This window comes from Emys orbicularis, chromosome 24, assembly GCF_028017835.1.
Source record: "Emys orbicularis isolate rEmyOrb1 chromosome 24, rEmyOrb1.hap1, whole genome shotgun sequence".
Lineage (NCBI taxonomy): Eukaryota > Metazoa > Chordata > Testudines > Emydidae > Emys > Emys orbicularis.
Genome location: NC_088706.1, coordinates 10,965,307 through 10,979,048, shown reverse-complemented (window position 1 = coordinate 10,979,048; position 13,742 = coordinate 10,965,307). Strand labels below are relative to the sequence as shown.

The window sequence follows — 13,742 nt, the reverse complement described above, 5'->3', positions numbered from 1 at the left end:
CTTAGGTTGGTTTTAAACCTGCTGACCGTTAATTTCATTAGGTGACCCCTGGCTCTTGTGTTACGTGAAGGATAAACACTTCCCTAGTCACTTTCTCAACACCACTCATGATTTTATAGATGGTATGCCCCCCCTTAGTCATCTTTTTTTTCTAAGCTGAACAGTCCCTGTCTTCAAATCTCTTCTCACATGGAAGGTGTTCCATTCCCCTAAGCATTTTTGCTGCCCTTCTCTGTACCTTTTCCAATTCTAATAGATCTTTTTGGAGACGGGGCAACCAGAAGTGGATGCAGTATTCAAGTTGTGGGCATACGATGAATTTATAAAGTGGTATTATAATATTCTATCCCTTTCCTAATGGCTCATAACATTGTTAGTGTTTATGACTGTTGTTGCCTATTGAGCAGATATTTTCAGAGAACCATCCACACCGACTCCAAGATCCCTTTCTTGCATGGTAACACTAATTTAAAACTCATCATTTTGGATATATAATTAGGATTATGTTTTCCAGTGTGCATTACTTTGCACTTATCAATATTGAATGTTGTCTGCCATTTTGTTGCCTAATCACCCTGTTTCGTGAGATCCCTTTGTAACTCTTTGCAGGCAGCTTTGATCCTAACTGCCTTGACTAATTTTGTAGCATTTGCAAATTTTGCCGTCTCACTGTTCACCTCCCCCTTTCCAAGTCATTTAGGAAGATGTTGAACAGCAGAGATCCCAGTCAAATGCCTTGGGGGAACCTTCCCTTCACCTCTCTCCACTGTGAAAACTGTCCATGTATTCCTATACTTTCCTATTTTTTAACCAGTTACTGATCCATGAGAGGACATTTCCTCTTGTCCCATGATTGCGCTTAAGAGCCAGAAGCTGGGAATGGGCGACAGGGGATGGATCATTTGATGATTACCTGTTCTGTTCATTCCCTCTGGGGCACCTGGCACTGGCCACTGTCAGCAGACAGGATACTGGGCTAGCTGGACCTTTGGTTTGAGCCAGTATGGCCGTTCTGATGTTCCTTTACGGAGGGACCCTGTCAAAGGTTTTCTGAAAGCCCAGGCACCGTATCAACACGATCACCCCTATCCACATGCTTGTTGACACCCACAAAGAATCCAAATAGATTAGGATTTCCCTTTACAAAAAAGGAGTTGACTCTTCCCTAACGATGCGTTCCACATGGTCTGACGATTCTGTTCTTTACTGTAGTTTCAACCCATTTGCCTGGTACTGAAGTGAGACTTACCAGCCTGTAATTATGAGGATGGCTCCTGTAGCTCTTTGTTTAAAAAAATGGGTGTTGCGTTAGCTATCCTCCAGTTGTCTGGAGGATGATGCCCCATGCAACGCAGCTATGCTGCCGGAAAAGGGCTTCTGCCAGCATGGCTAACATTTGTGGAAGTGGTTTTCCTACACGCTGCGTCTACACCAGGGACTATGCCGTCACAGCTGTGTCAACATCGCTACGGTGGCAGAGGTTCTGTAGCGTAGACAGCCAGAGACTGCAACATCTCAGCAGAGGCTGAACTAAACCTGCAGCCTGCCTGCCTGGGCAGCAGCCTGAGTGCCCTGCGGACTAGATCCTGCTGCAGGGATGACAGAGTCCCTGGCTAGACAATCCTTGGCCCTCAAAGGGGGCCGTGGTGGGGGATACAGTTTATCACTTGCGTGTTAACAGAGTTAGTATGTAGTCATAACAGACAGCAGGAACCTATTCAACAGCTCCCACTTGTCACCCCCAACACATGGAGCAGATGCTTATTTATTGGCCTCGCTTTGTTAGACCCTTTTCCAGTTCACTCAGGGCAGCTTGTACTGTGTACTGCAGAGATCTCTCTCCCCGCAGCCCCCCCAGTTGCTGTTGTAGCCTTGGAAGACTTGAGATAAATATTCAAGTCCCACAGGCAAGTCTCCAAACCTCAGAAGCAGAGCACCACACCATGCTGAGGCAGCACTCCCTAGTGGTCACATGCCACACGGCTATTCCCTGAAAGTACTTTATTAAATACTTCGCAAAAAACAGAAGCCAAAAGATTGAAAATTAACCCCCCCCACCTACCCAGTTAAGAACTAAAAACTCCCCCCGCCCCAGGCTTGTCAGTGCAGCCCTGATGTTCTGCCCAGGAACACTCTTCACTTCTCCCCATCCCTGCTAGCATCACACTAGGCTCCACTGCCCAAAGCTAGGCAATTGCAAAAAGAGAGGCTCCCACGTACAGTGGCAGAAAGTAGCTAACTTACTCTCTAGGGCCTATGACTCGAATGCTGGCTGCGCAGCCTTTTGAGCATACTGCCCTCTGATGGCCTGGCCTGGTTCTGCAGAGCCACGCCAGGATGAAAAAGCTGAAACTTTAAAAACAAAGTGCTGGGGAGGGACCAGTTACTACTATGATCAATTCCATGTTGATTAGTTCATAGACTGCAGGGAACTAGTCATAAGCACACACATTCCCCCAACCTCTCCACCTCCTGCACGTAACCTTTCACCAACGCTGCAACGTCCTGGAAATCATTTCTCCTGTGCAGGATTTAAGACAAAGACACATCCCCAAGTGCCCCACATGATTTGCCAAGTTGTCTGTCACTGTCTCCTTAGTGTAACCAGGCTTGCTAGGTTCCCAGCTCAAGGTGGATTTGTAAACGCTCCATGGATTCACCCCCCCACCCTCATGGAAGTTTATAAAACAGGGTTTTTACAAAGACAGTTGTGGTTTTTCCTTTACAGCAGAACAGTCTCCCTGTGAGGTAGAGAGTTAATTTCAGGGCTGACAGATCCTAAATTCAAGCCAGTTTGTGTGTCCTAGTTGAGGTAAAATTCAATAGTTTATGATAAGTTTTGCGATTGCCAGAAGGGCGTCAGGATTCCTCGTTGCCAGAATCATCCTCATCGCCATAGCAACTGTCTGCCTCCTCCTCCATCTCATCATCCTCATAGTAGTCGTCGTAGAAAAGATCTGAGCCTTCGTCCGGGGCTGGAGTCTTGGTCTTCACACAGTACTCTGCCAACGTGGTGGGGACCTTCACGCCATCCCGTTCAGCATCCACCTTGGTTCCCAGGACTTGCTTCCTGAAAGGGGCAAGGAGCAGATGAGAACAGGGCAGAGACACGGAGCAGTTATTCAATCAAGGTCTGAAGGCCAAAAGAGGTGCCAGCCCTGAAGGCTGAAGTCTTCCACAGAGCTGGACATGCTTCTCTCGTTCTGGCCTGCCAATGAGCACTGATGCATGCCCACACCTCTAGGGATAAAAAGGCAGGCTGGTCTCCAGGGTCTACTCTGTCACACCTATCTTATGCCTGAGGCCCATTGGTCATTCACTACTCTGTGTCAGCAGCGCTTGTCAGGCCTGAAATACTCACTATGCCTAACACATTGTTGTCATAATCTGCATCTAAACTGCGTCTGGTAAGATATCGTTGGAAAACAAGTAGCTCACTGATCATTAATATTCTTGCATGGTGTATGTTCATGGTTCATACAAAGAGTCATGAATACGTGCTAGAATTATGTTTGGCAAGCAATATTATCAGCTCAATCTGCCTTAGATAAAGGAATGTGCCTTTATTGTCTCAGCCTGACAGCCAGGCTGGTCAGACAAACAAATACCACCAGTAAAGCCACCAACCTGGGGAGTCTAAATCTCACATGATAAGTAACTGAATCAACTGATTTATAATACTTGGTACATGTTGTATACAATATTGCTGTAATGTCTTATGAAAGTTAATGACACTGGCGATTAAGATCATTGTGACATCTATGAAGTAACACTATGTGAGAAAATATCGATACTCAATGTTATCATGCCTTAAAATCTGACCAAAACACAAGGAGAAACAGATTCTCCCTTCCTCCACTGCCGACAGGAGGGAATAAAATAAATAAATAAATGGAGATATCCTATCTCCTAGAACTGGAAGGGACCTTGAAAGGTCATCGAGTCCAGCCCCTTGCCTTCACTAGCAGGACCAAGTACTGATTTTTGCCCCAGATCCCTAAGTGGCCCCCTCAAGGACTGAACTCACAACCCTGGGTTTAGCAGGCCAATGCTCAAACCACTGAGCTATCCCTCCCCCCAACAACAGAGTTTTCCCCTCTAGACCACCACTTCACACCCAGCCCAGGCCCTTTGCCATAGAGTAGGATCTGCATTGAGACCTCTGCATGCTTTGTTCTCTGCAGAAATCCATGTCTTATAGTCCCCGACCTTCCTGGTAGCAGTGAGCTTTCACGATGTTAACCAGCTGGGCAATACAGGACTACAGCAACAGTGGAACAAGAATCCCTTCTGCATTCAGTCACCCCAAAGTCTATGCGGGACCATTTAGATAAACACTCCCAAGCAAGGTAGTCTAAACAAGAAGCTCCTCCCCTCTTGTTTAAATGCAAGTTATGAGAAGTCGGAGTTCAGCTTGCCACGCACCTGATGATGTCTGTGTACTCCCGATCCTTCCCTTTGGTGTCCTTCCACTTCCTGTACATCACAGAGGCATCCACATTTGCGGGGGAGAAGGTGTTGGGCTCATTGAGCAGCGAGATCACACTCAGAAGGATAGTCCTGAAAAACAGTTAACGAGCGGTAAGAGCCAAGACAGGAGATTGGCCAACCTGCACCACCTAGATCTGAGAGGGACTGGAAATCATCTTCTCATGGTGAGGAGTTTAACAGAACCCGGTCAGTTTGCAAGAGCAGCAGCCACTTACACTGCATGTCACAACAGTGACCACATCCTAACTCCCACAAGCAGGTCAGACACCATGACCTTCTTAAGCTGAAGGAGAAACTGAATGCCGATCAGAAGGCAAGCTGGTCTCTGGTGCATGAAAGACCTGAATTCCTTTGTCAGATTACGCTGCCTTTCAACAGTGCTGACATCCAGCCCGTAAGAAACTGATTTGCCTTTGAATTTCAAAAGAAATTAAATCCAGGTATTTCCTGCAACCTCTAGGATTAGAAGGGCTTTTCCCAGCTGTTTCCTTCGGGCACCTCCTCCAGCCTCTGCATCAGATCTGCTAAGCATCTCGCATCCAATGTGTTCTCCCCTCCCTCCTCGAGGCCTTACCGTACATTCTGGGTGGGGTTCCATCGCTCGGAAGGCAGCTCCCCGCTCTGTGGGTCATCCACCGGAGGGTGGAGAATTGAAATACAGACATCGCCAGTCTGAAAGCACACAGAGAGAGAGAGAGAGAGAGAGAGAGAGAGAGAGAGAGAGAGAGAGAGAGAGAGAGAGAGAGAGAGAGAGAGAGTCTGCTTACACAGGCGCTGATGTCCCAACTCCGGGCACTCCAAACCGCTCTACAAGGTGGTTGATTTATTGTGCCTGTTGCCCTGTTTGCTCGCCCCCCCCCCCCCTTTTGCTTCCAGGGCAGATCTGAGGAAAATGCCACCCAGTGGCTTACGAGTAACTGGGAACAGACAGCCAACCACTGTCGCCAATGCCCAGAGAAGAGCCAGGATCAGTTTAGCTGTCCTATCGTCAGCCACATCTTGGGGAGCAAGTCCCAGGACAGGGACCTCAAGGCTCTCCTGGCCTCCCCTAAGCCAGCAGCTCAGGCAGATTTCAATTAGCCTGAAAGGCCTCACAGAGCAGGGAGTGAGGTGTCTTGCTATGACAGATCCAGCAAAGAACCTTCCCAAGCTGAACTGTACTGAGATGTGCCTATGGGCAGAGCCACTACAGATATGACGCCCTGGGGAGTCTCTTTAGGGAGAGGTTCACTCCAATCACCCCTGCAGTGACGATTTAGAGCACTGATCTAAATCACACCCACTACTCACCTGCCAGCCCTTAAGAGTACCGGAGATTGCCATAGTTACTACAGGACAGGTAACGGATGGCAGTCAGTGACTTAGGAATGAGGAGTCATTTGCACAAGGGGGAGGGATAGCTCAGTGGTTTGAGCATTGGCCTGCTAAACCCAGGGTTGAGAGTTCAATCCTTGAGGGGGCCACTTAGGGATCTGGGGCAAAATCAGTACTTGGTCCTGCTAGTGAAGGCAGGGGGCTGGACTCAATGACCTTTCGGGGTCCCTTCCAGTTCTATGAGATAGAAATAGCTCCATATATCTCTGTCCTGGGACACTTGGAGAGAAGCCCTGCCTGCGTGGGCCGTATCCCCCAGTGCTCTGAATGAGGTGCAAGTACACACAGAGCACTGAGTACCCTAAATACTTTCTGCAGCCAGCCACACTGAGAGTCCTGCAAGTCGCTCGCTCGCTCAGTATCTCCCCATGGATCTTACAGGGCATGACCACATTCCAGCCAGGCGCTGTGGGCAAATACAGTAAACATGGAAGACTGCAAGACTGGACAGACAGACTAGTTCTGGAACAGATTCCAAGAAAGGAGATGAACTGTCTGAGCCCAGGACAAGCCTGGACTGGCTGCTGTGTTTCCAACACAAACTGAGAAAGGTACAAGACACTTCCAGGAGAACCCCAACGTATTTGCTTAAAACCGTCCTCCACTACAGGACATGTCAATACAGGCTGGTGTTCGACACCGAGGTCAACACTTCAGTGCGATCCAGAGGGCTTGGTGCCACTGCAGCAATTGACTAGAAACCCAATCTGTCCTGGGGGCAGATGAGAAGACAGTCCGTGTGACGTACCTCATAGATGTTGGGGTGCCACATTTTGGTCAGGAACCGAAAGGCGGGGGGCGAATAGGGATAATCAATAGGAAACCTGAGACGAGCCTGTGAAGAAACAAAGGGTTCGTTAGTGGCAGTGGTGGGGTGTCATGGCCATGCTGATGCTTCTGGGGGAGCCCCAGCCAAGACTGTACACAAAACCAGATGAGTTGTGCGAGCATGCAGCCCACGTACGCCCCCACTGGCACTCTGCATGCAGGCAGGAGACAGACCCCTTCCCCTGCAGCTCCAACAAGAAGTGACCATCAAGCCTCATCCAGAGGGAGCACCAGTACCACTTCCCATGCAGTAGCTAAGTCCAAAGCTCCCAGCTTCTCTTTACTACTGCTGAGTGGGGGAGGAAGCATGGTTGAGTGGTTAGAGCACAGGCACAGAAAATTAAGAGTACTATTCACAGCTGAGTCATAGACTGGGACCTGGGGCAAGTCACTAACCCTCTGCCTCTTTCCCTACCTGTGAAGTGAGGATGATAGCTTCCCTGGGGGTGGAAGGATATGACCACTGCTCATAATAAACACTTTCAGATCTTTAAGTAGACAGTGCTATGAAAGGTCAGATATAAACCAGCTCAGAAGGATTTTAGGCACTTTCAACTGTCTCGGGTGTTAACAGTCCCCTGAAATCCCTCCCCTTGGAGAAGTGGAGGTCAAGCCCTGCATATCTAGTGGAACAGCTTTGCATTGCTGGATAGAAGCCATGTAATCCCATACCCAAGCCTTATCCCCTAGGAAGGGGAGTGCCTTGCTACTCAGCAATACTGGCTGATGAAAGAGGCATCCCTATAGTGTTGAGGCTTCCAGGAAGATATTGACAAGAACACTGGTGGTCTGAGCTCTGGCAAAGATTCAGAGCGGAGGACAGGGAGCCCTCCCAGGTGGATTTATGGCACTTTTTGGAGGGGACTTTCAAGAGATCATGGCAGTCTTGCCTCCTTATCAAATCTGCTTCCTTGTATTCCCCATCCCATCACCAAGCCTCCCCTTCCCTCTTCAGGAGACCCAGCCGAGTACCAGGTCTCTACCATTTCCCCAGCGCAGATGATTCCCTCCCAGGTGAGGGATGAGTCACTGCTCAAGAGGCCAGCCAGGTATGGGAGAAAACAAAACAAACCACAAGACTCTTGTGGCAACAGGAGGAAATACTAAGATGGTACCAGAAAATTACCCTCCGGACAGTCCTCGTCATACAGGCATTAGGGCACTATCTGTGGATCAAATTCTTTTCTCCTCAGATCCATGGAGGGGCATCTTCAGACAGCCATGCAGCCTGGTAATTAGGTCAGGTTTGCTGGCAGTTACTATGTTTACCAGAGAGACAGAGTGAGACAAACTTTGTTCCTGTGATATAATAATAGCTCTTAAAGCAAGAACGTCAGGCTTTCTGCCTAACAAGTTCTTCAGGGTTAATTCCTTTAGAGACAGGAAATAGCTAAAATGGGTTGAGCCTCTCCCCTGTATCTAAAAAGATGGAATCCACCATCCTAGATCAAGGCAGCCCCCCTCAAAAACCCTGTTGAAGTCTGGATGAGAATTTGCAGCTCTGGGTCTTCTTGTTCCACACACTGAAGTGAAACCAGATCAGCACGCAGACAAACAGACAAGAAGTCAGCAGAGCCAGCATAGCAAAAACAAGCAGGGCTTTTTCTTAGTTGACAGGAACACAGAAGTCTGGATTTAATAAGTTGTTTTGTTTCAAAAGATAAATTCAGTTTGGGGCCTGGACACAGATCTAGTCAGGACTGGATAACATTTAAAGGCACACCATACACCTAGACTCTGTCTAAAACTTTCAACTGCTATAGCTACAAGAGTTTTGTTTACCCTTTACAGAACTTCCAGAAACATTCCTCGATCAAGCACTTTGCTCTTCTAGAGCAGTTTCAGGTTAGGACCTTAAAAGCTCTTTACAAAGATTAAGCCTCATGTCAGGCAGGTAAGTTTCACCATTCTACAGATGGAACAATCAAGGCACTGACAGGTTAAATAACTTGCCAAGTTAGTGGGCTGTGACAGAGTCAGGCATATAACTGAGGACTCCTGATCCCAGTCATGGTCTCCAACCACATTCCTTCCCAAATGCCAGTAACAGCATAAAGGAAAGAGCTGACAGTGTTATAGGGTGGTGAGGAGTTTTGTTGAAAAGGATCAGCAGTTTATTCAGCAGCAGCCTTGGAGGGTCAATGCAGAAGCCAAGGAGCCAGACAGGTTAGGAGCTGCCATGAAAGAAGATCTTAGCCTGATCCAATTCCATGAATATTGGCCCATCCTGGGACAGACCTGCTGTTCCTGTAGTGTTGCTGTGTCAGTCCCAGGATATTAGAGGGACCAGATGGTATCTTTTATTGGACCAACTTCTGTTGTAAGAGAGAGAAGCTTTGAGCTTCAAGAGAGCTTTGCTTCAGGTCTGGGAAACTTACGCAGACTGTCACAGCTAAATAAAAGATGGAACAGATAGTTTAGCATAAGTTAACACATTCCAAGGGACCACTCAAAGTGAAGTGGCCCATTAACATCCCTAATAATAGGGAGAAAGGAAGGGGGAAAGCAGCTGGGGTGGGGGGGTTGTTAGTGGTTACAGATTGTTATTCCATGTTCCTTGCACTTGCCATCCCCTCTGCCCCCATTCCCCAAAAAGGGAATTGCAGAGAGACAACAGATATGTGAAACATGATGCTGGTCTCAGACACTGCTTTACACCTGAGCACAATCAGCTAAATCTCACAGGACATTCTGAAATTAAGGATCCTGCTCCCTGTCCAATTTATTAACATGAAATAAAGAAAACAGCCTTATTCCCACGGTGGTAGTGCTCAGACAAAAATAGCTCAAAGGACTAAAGCCAAGCGAGCAGCTAGAGCATGTCTGCACAAAACCACCACCACCAAACACAGAAGCTGGTTTTGAGACCCAGAAATCGGTTAGGCCTATTGGTCAAAGCGGCAGCTAGAAGAGCTGAGGTTAAGCATTAACTGTCAGACTTCCTAGGTGACTTTAAGCAACTTGTTCAACTTCTGTGCCTCAGTCCCCTGATCTGCAGAATGGGAATAGTACCTTCCTCCAGTATGGCTTAGCTATCTGTAAGCTACTTGCAGATCCTCAGCTCTTGTGGGGAATTGGAGCTTGGTGATTAATGCAAGTTGATTTAATCCCTAAGAATAGCTGGTCCCCGTTGAGAAAGACCAAGCAAAAACTGGCAGGGGTGCATACTTTAGATGCTAAAAATAAACCCCTATGAATTTTGCACATCAGTCCAGCTCTCCAGCAAACTGAGCCATCACAATGGGGTCCTCTTGCAGGCAGTAGCAACAGGGAATCCAAGGATTAAAGCAGGCCATGGAGACAGACTTTCACTCAGCCTTCTGAGTCAGGGATGAAATCACATGCAGGGTGGTGTGTGGGAAGCCAGCAACATCCCTGCCAAGTACTGTACCCTTCCCTGTAGAGCCAGGACTCCAGTCTGTTGGCATACAGACTTTCCATGTACATTAGAGCCATACAAAAAGACGTGCAGCTTCAGCGATGTCACTAGGTAGCCTAGGGGTGATGCACCATCCCTGTGGGGATTTCCAGAGACAGGTAGAGGAGTGCCAGAAGTAGGCTGCACATAGCAACAGAGCATTCAGCTCTCAGAAAGGACAGCACGACCCCTGACAGATGAAATGGCAAGATTAAGGTTTAAAATGTGTTGTAACTTTCTGAAGTGCTTTACAGCTGAGTCCCTGCGGTCCTGTACGTGAGAGTTGAAAGGTAAAGCCTGTTAAGGAACAGTGCCACCTAAAAATGCTTCTGGGTCAGTAACATATTCCTGCAACACTGGACAGCATATTCTCACCTCACCCCACCTCTGTGGTCCCAGCCCCATCATCCCAACACAGGCGCCATTCAGGAAGGTAATCACAGACAAGGTTTAGGACACTTTTGTAATTCCAACCTGAACAACACAGGATGCTGCCTTAATTCACTGGGCCATCAGGTAACAGACATTAATAGATTCGTGTAAAACGCAGAGACATCTGCTTTGTCACACTGGATTCAGACAGCCTTCGTTGTCCCACCCTCCCCCAAATGGGCCTGAATTTGATCCACAGTTGAAATGGCTTCCTCCTCCACTCCCCATCACTTTTCCCTGCCAAACTCAATCCTCAGTTGCAAGTTAGATCTTGGGTCAAAGAACTCTGCACAACTGTGAGGAGGAAGGGGGATTATTACTGGGTCTACTGTCTCTTTAAATATGTTACCATCTTGCCTTCAATCGCAGTCCTTTGTTTGACTATTCTGTTCTCCGGGACACAGAAAGGGGGGTGAAAATAAGGAGTTGGGACTTAGAAACAAGATTTTTTGCATAGCTTCATATTGTTCAGGCTCCCCCGTCTCCCCCTCCCCACATGGACAAGGCCATGCAGTGAGCTCTGGTCAGAAACAGCAGAAGTTCTCGGAATAATCCCCTTTGTTGTGCTAGCGAGGATCAGAACAAAACCTTCCAGAGGCAGAGAGTTCCCAAGAAGGGGATCCTTGAAAACAACAGCACTTTGCTATGAACTGTGCATGCTGACATTAACACAAGTTCAAGGAGAAGTCCCCCCCCATGCAGGGAGCCCAGTCTATTGTCCATGGATCAATGTATTGGATAAGAAGACAGGTATAAAGGGGAAGGCAAGAGCTGTTGATGGGGCATGTGTAAGAATTCAGGGATTCCAAGGGGAGCCATCGCAGCCTCACAGAGAGCCTAGTTAGGGACAGGCAACTCCCAGCCCAGCCTGAAAGATGGGGCCAGGCAGGAGACTCATCTACAGTTTAGATGGCAAACAAGGTATTGCCGCCTGCCTGCCCAGGCCCAGGGAAGAGGCACCTCTCAGGTTCTTGGACCCAGCTGACTCACTCCCTGGGCTCATTTCCACTCAGTCATCCCCAGGGTTGAGAGGATGGGGAAGGAAGGAGACTGAGCAACTTCCCGGATTGCACAGACTCAATATTTACATACACACCTCCTCTATATGTCACCCAACAGACACACACATATCCCCAACCATATCTCCAGGGGCCTTCGTTAAAACAATACCCCCACCCCCTTCCCCAGAAGAAGGACCTACACTCTATCACCAAGAAACAGCTCACTAGGCCTGAACTTCACTTCTCCACACACAGGGCCTGAGTCCTTTGTCTCCATCTTGGCGTAGGGTATGAGGAGCTGTGACAACGCTAGGAGACCCTCACCCCCCCCTACAGGACAGCAGCAGCCCTCCACATGCCAGGCAGAGGGGAAGCAGCTCCTAGAGGATACAAAAAGGGTTTCCTCTAATGGTCTCTCCTCTACCTATGGACCAGGTGGGGAGCAGGTCCCCAAAACTACTGGGAATTAAGCCCCCTCCTGGGGGAGAAATTACCAGGAAAAGCAATCCCCACCCAAACTGGATCCCTCAGCCCCCTCCAGCTCCCAGGGCAAGTCCCTCGCCTTGGAGGGAGAGCTCCCCTACCAACAGCCACCTCAATACCTCACCCAAAAGAACCAAAGACACCCCCCCCCCCAGCATCGCTCTCATTAGAAAAGCCCCTCAAACTTCTCTGACATCCTTTGATGTCACCCCGCTAAGGGGCAGAGGGCAGGAACCCTCTAAGTCACTGCTCACTGGGGCCCTCTCCAGCCCCACGGGCAAGGCCCATCCGCACAGGACCTGCCCCAAACCCCACGGGACGAACCCCCCCATCCCCCTGGGCAATGCCCCCCATCCCCCTCACCATGGGACACCACCCACAGGCCAGGCCCCTCGCCACGGAACCCCCGAATCCCCACAGGACGACCCCCCAAGACCCTCCCAATCCCTCTGGGCAAGGTCCCCCAGACCCCCCTCCAATCCCCACGGGACCCCCCCCCCATGCCAAACCCCTCGCCACGGAACCTCCCCCCCACAGGCCAGGCCCCTCGCCACGGGACCCCCGAATCCCCACAGGACGACCCCCCAATCCCTCTGGGCAAGGTCCCCCAGACCCGCCTCCAATCCCCACGAGACCCCCCCCCCCAGGCCAGGCCCCTCGCCACGGGACCCCCCCCCAGGCCAGGCGCCCCCCTCACCTTGAAGTACCCGCCCTCGTAGTGGGTGTTGGGGGGCCCGAAGATCGCCACCTCCCAGTTGTACAGGTCGCCCTCGTCCACCAGGGTGACCCGGAACCCCTCCACGGGCTCCTCCTGCAGCCCCTTCAGCTCCAGCAGCAGCGCCTTCTGCGAGCTAGGCACCAGCGGCCGGGCCATGCCGACAACCGAGGTAGGCCGCGGAGAAGCCGGGGACTCGCCTGAGCGCAGCGGCCGGGCGAGCGGGATGGCGCCTTACGAACCGCTTCCTCCTGCTGCTGCCGGACTGAGCCTCTCGCGCGCGCGGGGCACGACGGGACCTGTAGTTCACTGAGTGGGGTGGGGGGAGCGACCCCGCCCACCGCGCTCGCGCCAACCTATGGGAGGCTCAGGCCCTGGGCGTGGGGGCGGGGCCGGACGCTGAGGGACTCCAGCTCCCAGCAGCTTTTGCGAGGGAGGCGGGGGATTTGTGACTTCACGGAGGGCGGGGGTAGAGGAGGGGATACCGCCCCCTAGGGGAGGCGGGGAGACAGACACTAGGGAGAGAGGCGTAGGGAAGGGTAGTGTGGGGATTTGGGCCCGGGAGCGGGGCAGGGAGAAGGGATGGGGAATTAGAGCAAGAACAGGATGGGGGCGGGGAGGAAGAAGGGGACAGGAGCAGGGGGAGCTGTGGGGGATTTAGAGGGGCAGGGTCGGAGATGGGATTGGGCTGGGGTTCTGTTTCAACCGGAAAGTAGGGTATAGCTGATGCGTAAACAGGAAATGGTGAAGCAATTGGCTTTGCTGAGAATGCAACAGTGCTGAGCAGCTTGGCAAAACACATTAGCACTGCACATGTTCTAGGAAAGAATCACCGTGTATTTCCTAGTATAATTTGGCATTGGGGTGTGTTGGGATTTGAGCTGGATAATATTACGTACATCACATGCTCCACAGCAACAAGACTGCACGTTTACTCCTGTTACAGCCACATAGGGTGACCAGATGTCCCGATTTTATAGGGACAGTCCCAATTTTTGGG

General features: G+C 50.2%; 1 protein-coding gene across 1 annotated transcript; it reads right to left on the bottom strand.

Annotated features, from left to right (window-relative positions):
- Positions 1 to 1,994: 1,994 nt before the first annotated feature.
- CDC34 (cell division cycle 34, ubiqiutin conjugating enzyme) lies at positions 1,995 to 13,010 on the bottom strand. Its single transcript, XM_065422131.1, has 5 exons — positions 12,725 to 13,010; positions 6,614 to 6,700; positions 5,066 to 5,163; positions 4,426 to 4,560; positions 1,995 to 3,070 (listed from the first exon to the last, which is right to left on the bottom strand). The coding sequence occupies exons 1-5, from the start codon at positions 12,899 to 12,901 to the stop codon at positions 2,860 to 2,862; spliced, it is 708 nt and encodes a 235-aa protein (XP_065278203.1). The 5' UTR covers positions 12,902 to 13,010; the 3' UTR covers positions 1,995 to 2,859.
- Positions 13,011 to 13,742: the final 732 nt, after the last annotated feature.

What these genes read in the sequence shown, in the direction of transcription:
- CDC34 (XM_065422131.1), bottom strand. Translation starts at nt 12,901, where the DNA reads ATGGCCCGGCCGCTGGTGCCTAGCTCGCAGAAGGCGCTGCTGCTGGAG. An exon ending in AACCCCACCCAGAATGTACG is followed by an intron (nt 4,561 to 5,065) that starts GTAAGGCCTCGA and finishes ACTGTTTTTCAG; the next exon opens with GACTATCCTTCTGAGTGTGA. An exon ending in GAGTACACAGACATCATCAG is followed by an intron (nt 3,071 to 4,425) that starts GTGCGTGGCAAG and finishes TGCCCCTTTCAG; the next exon opens with GAAGCAAGTCCTGGGAACCA.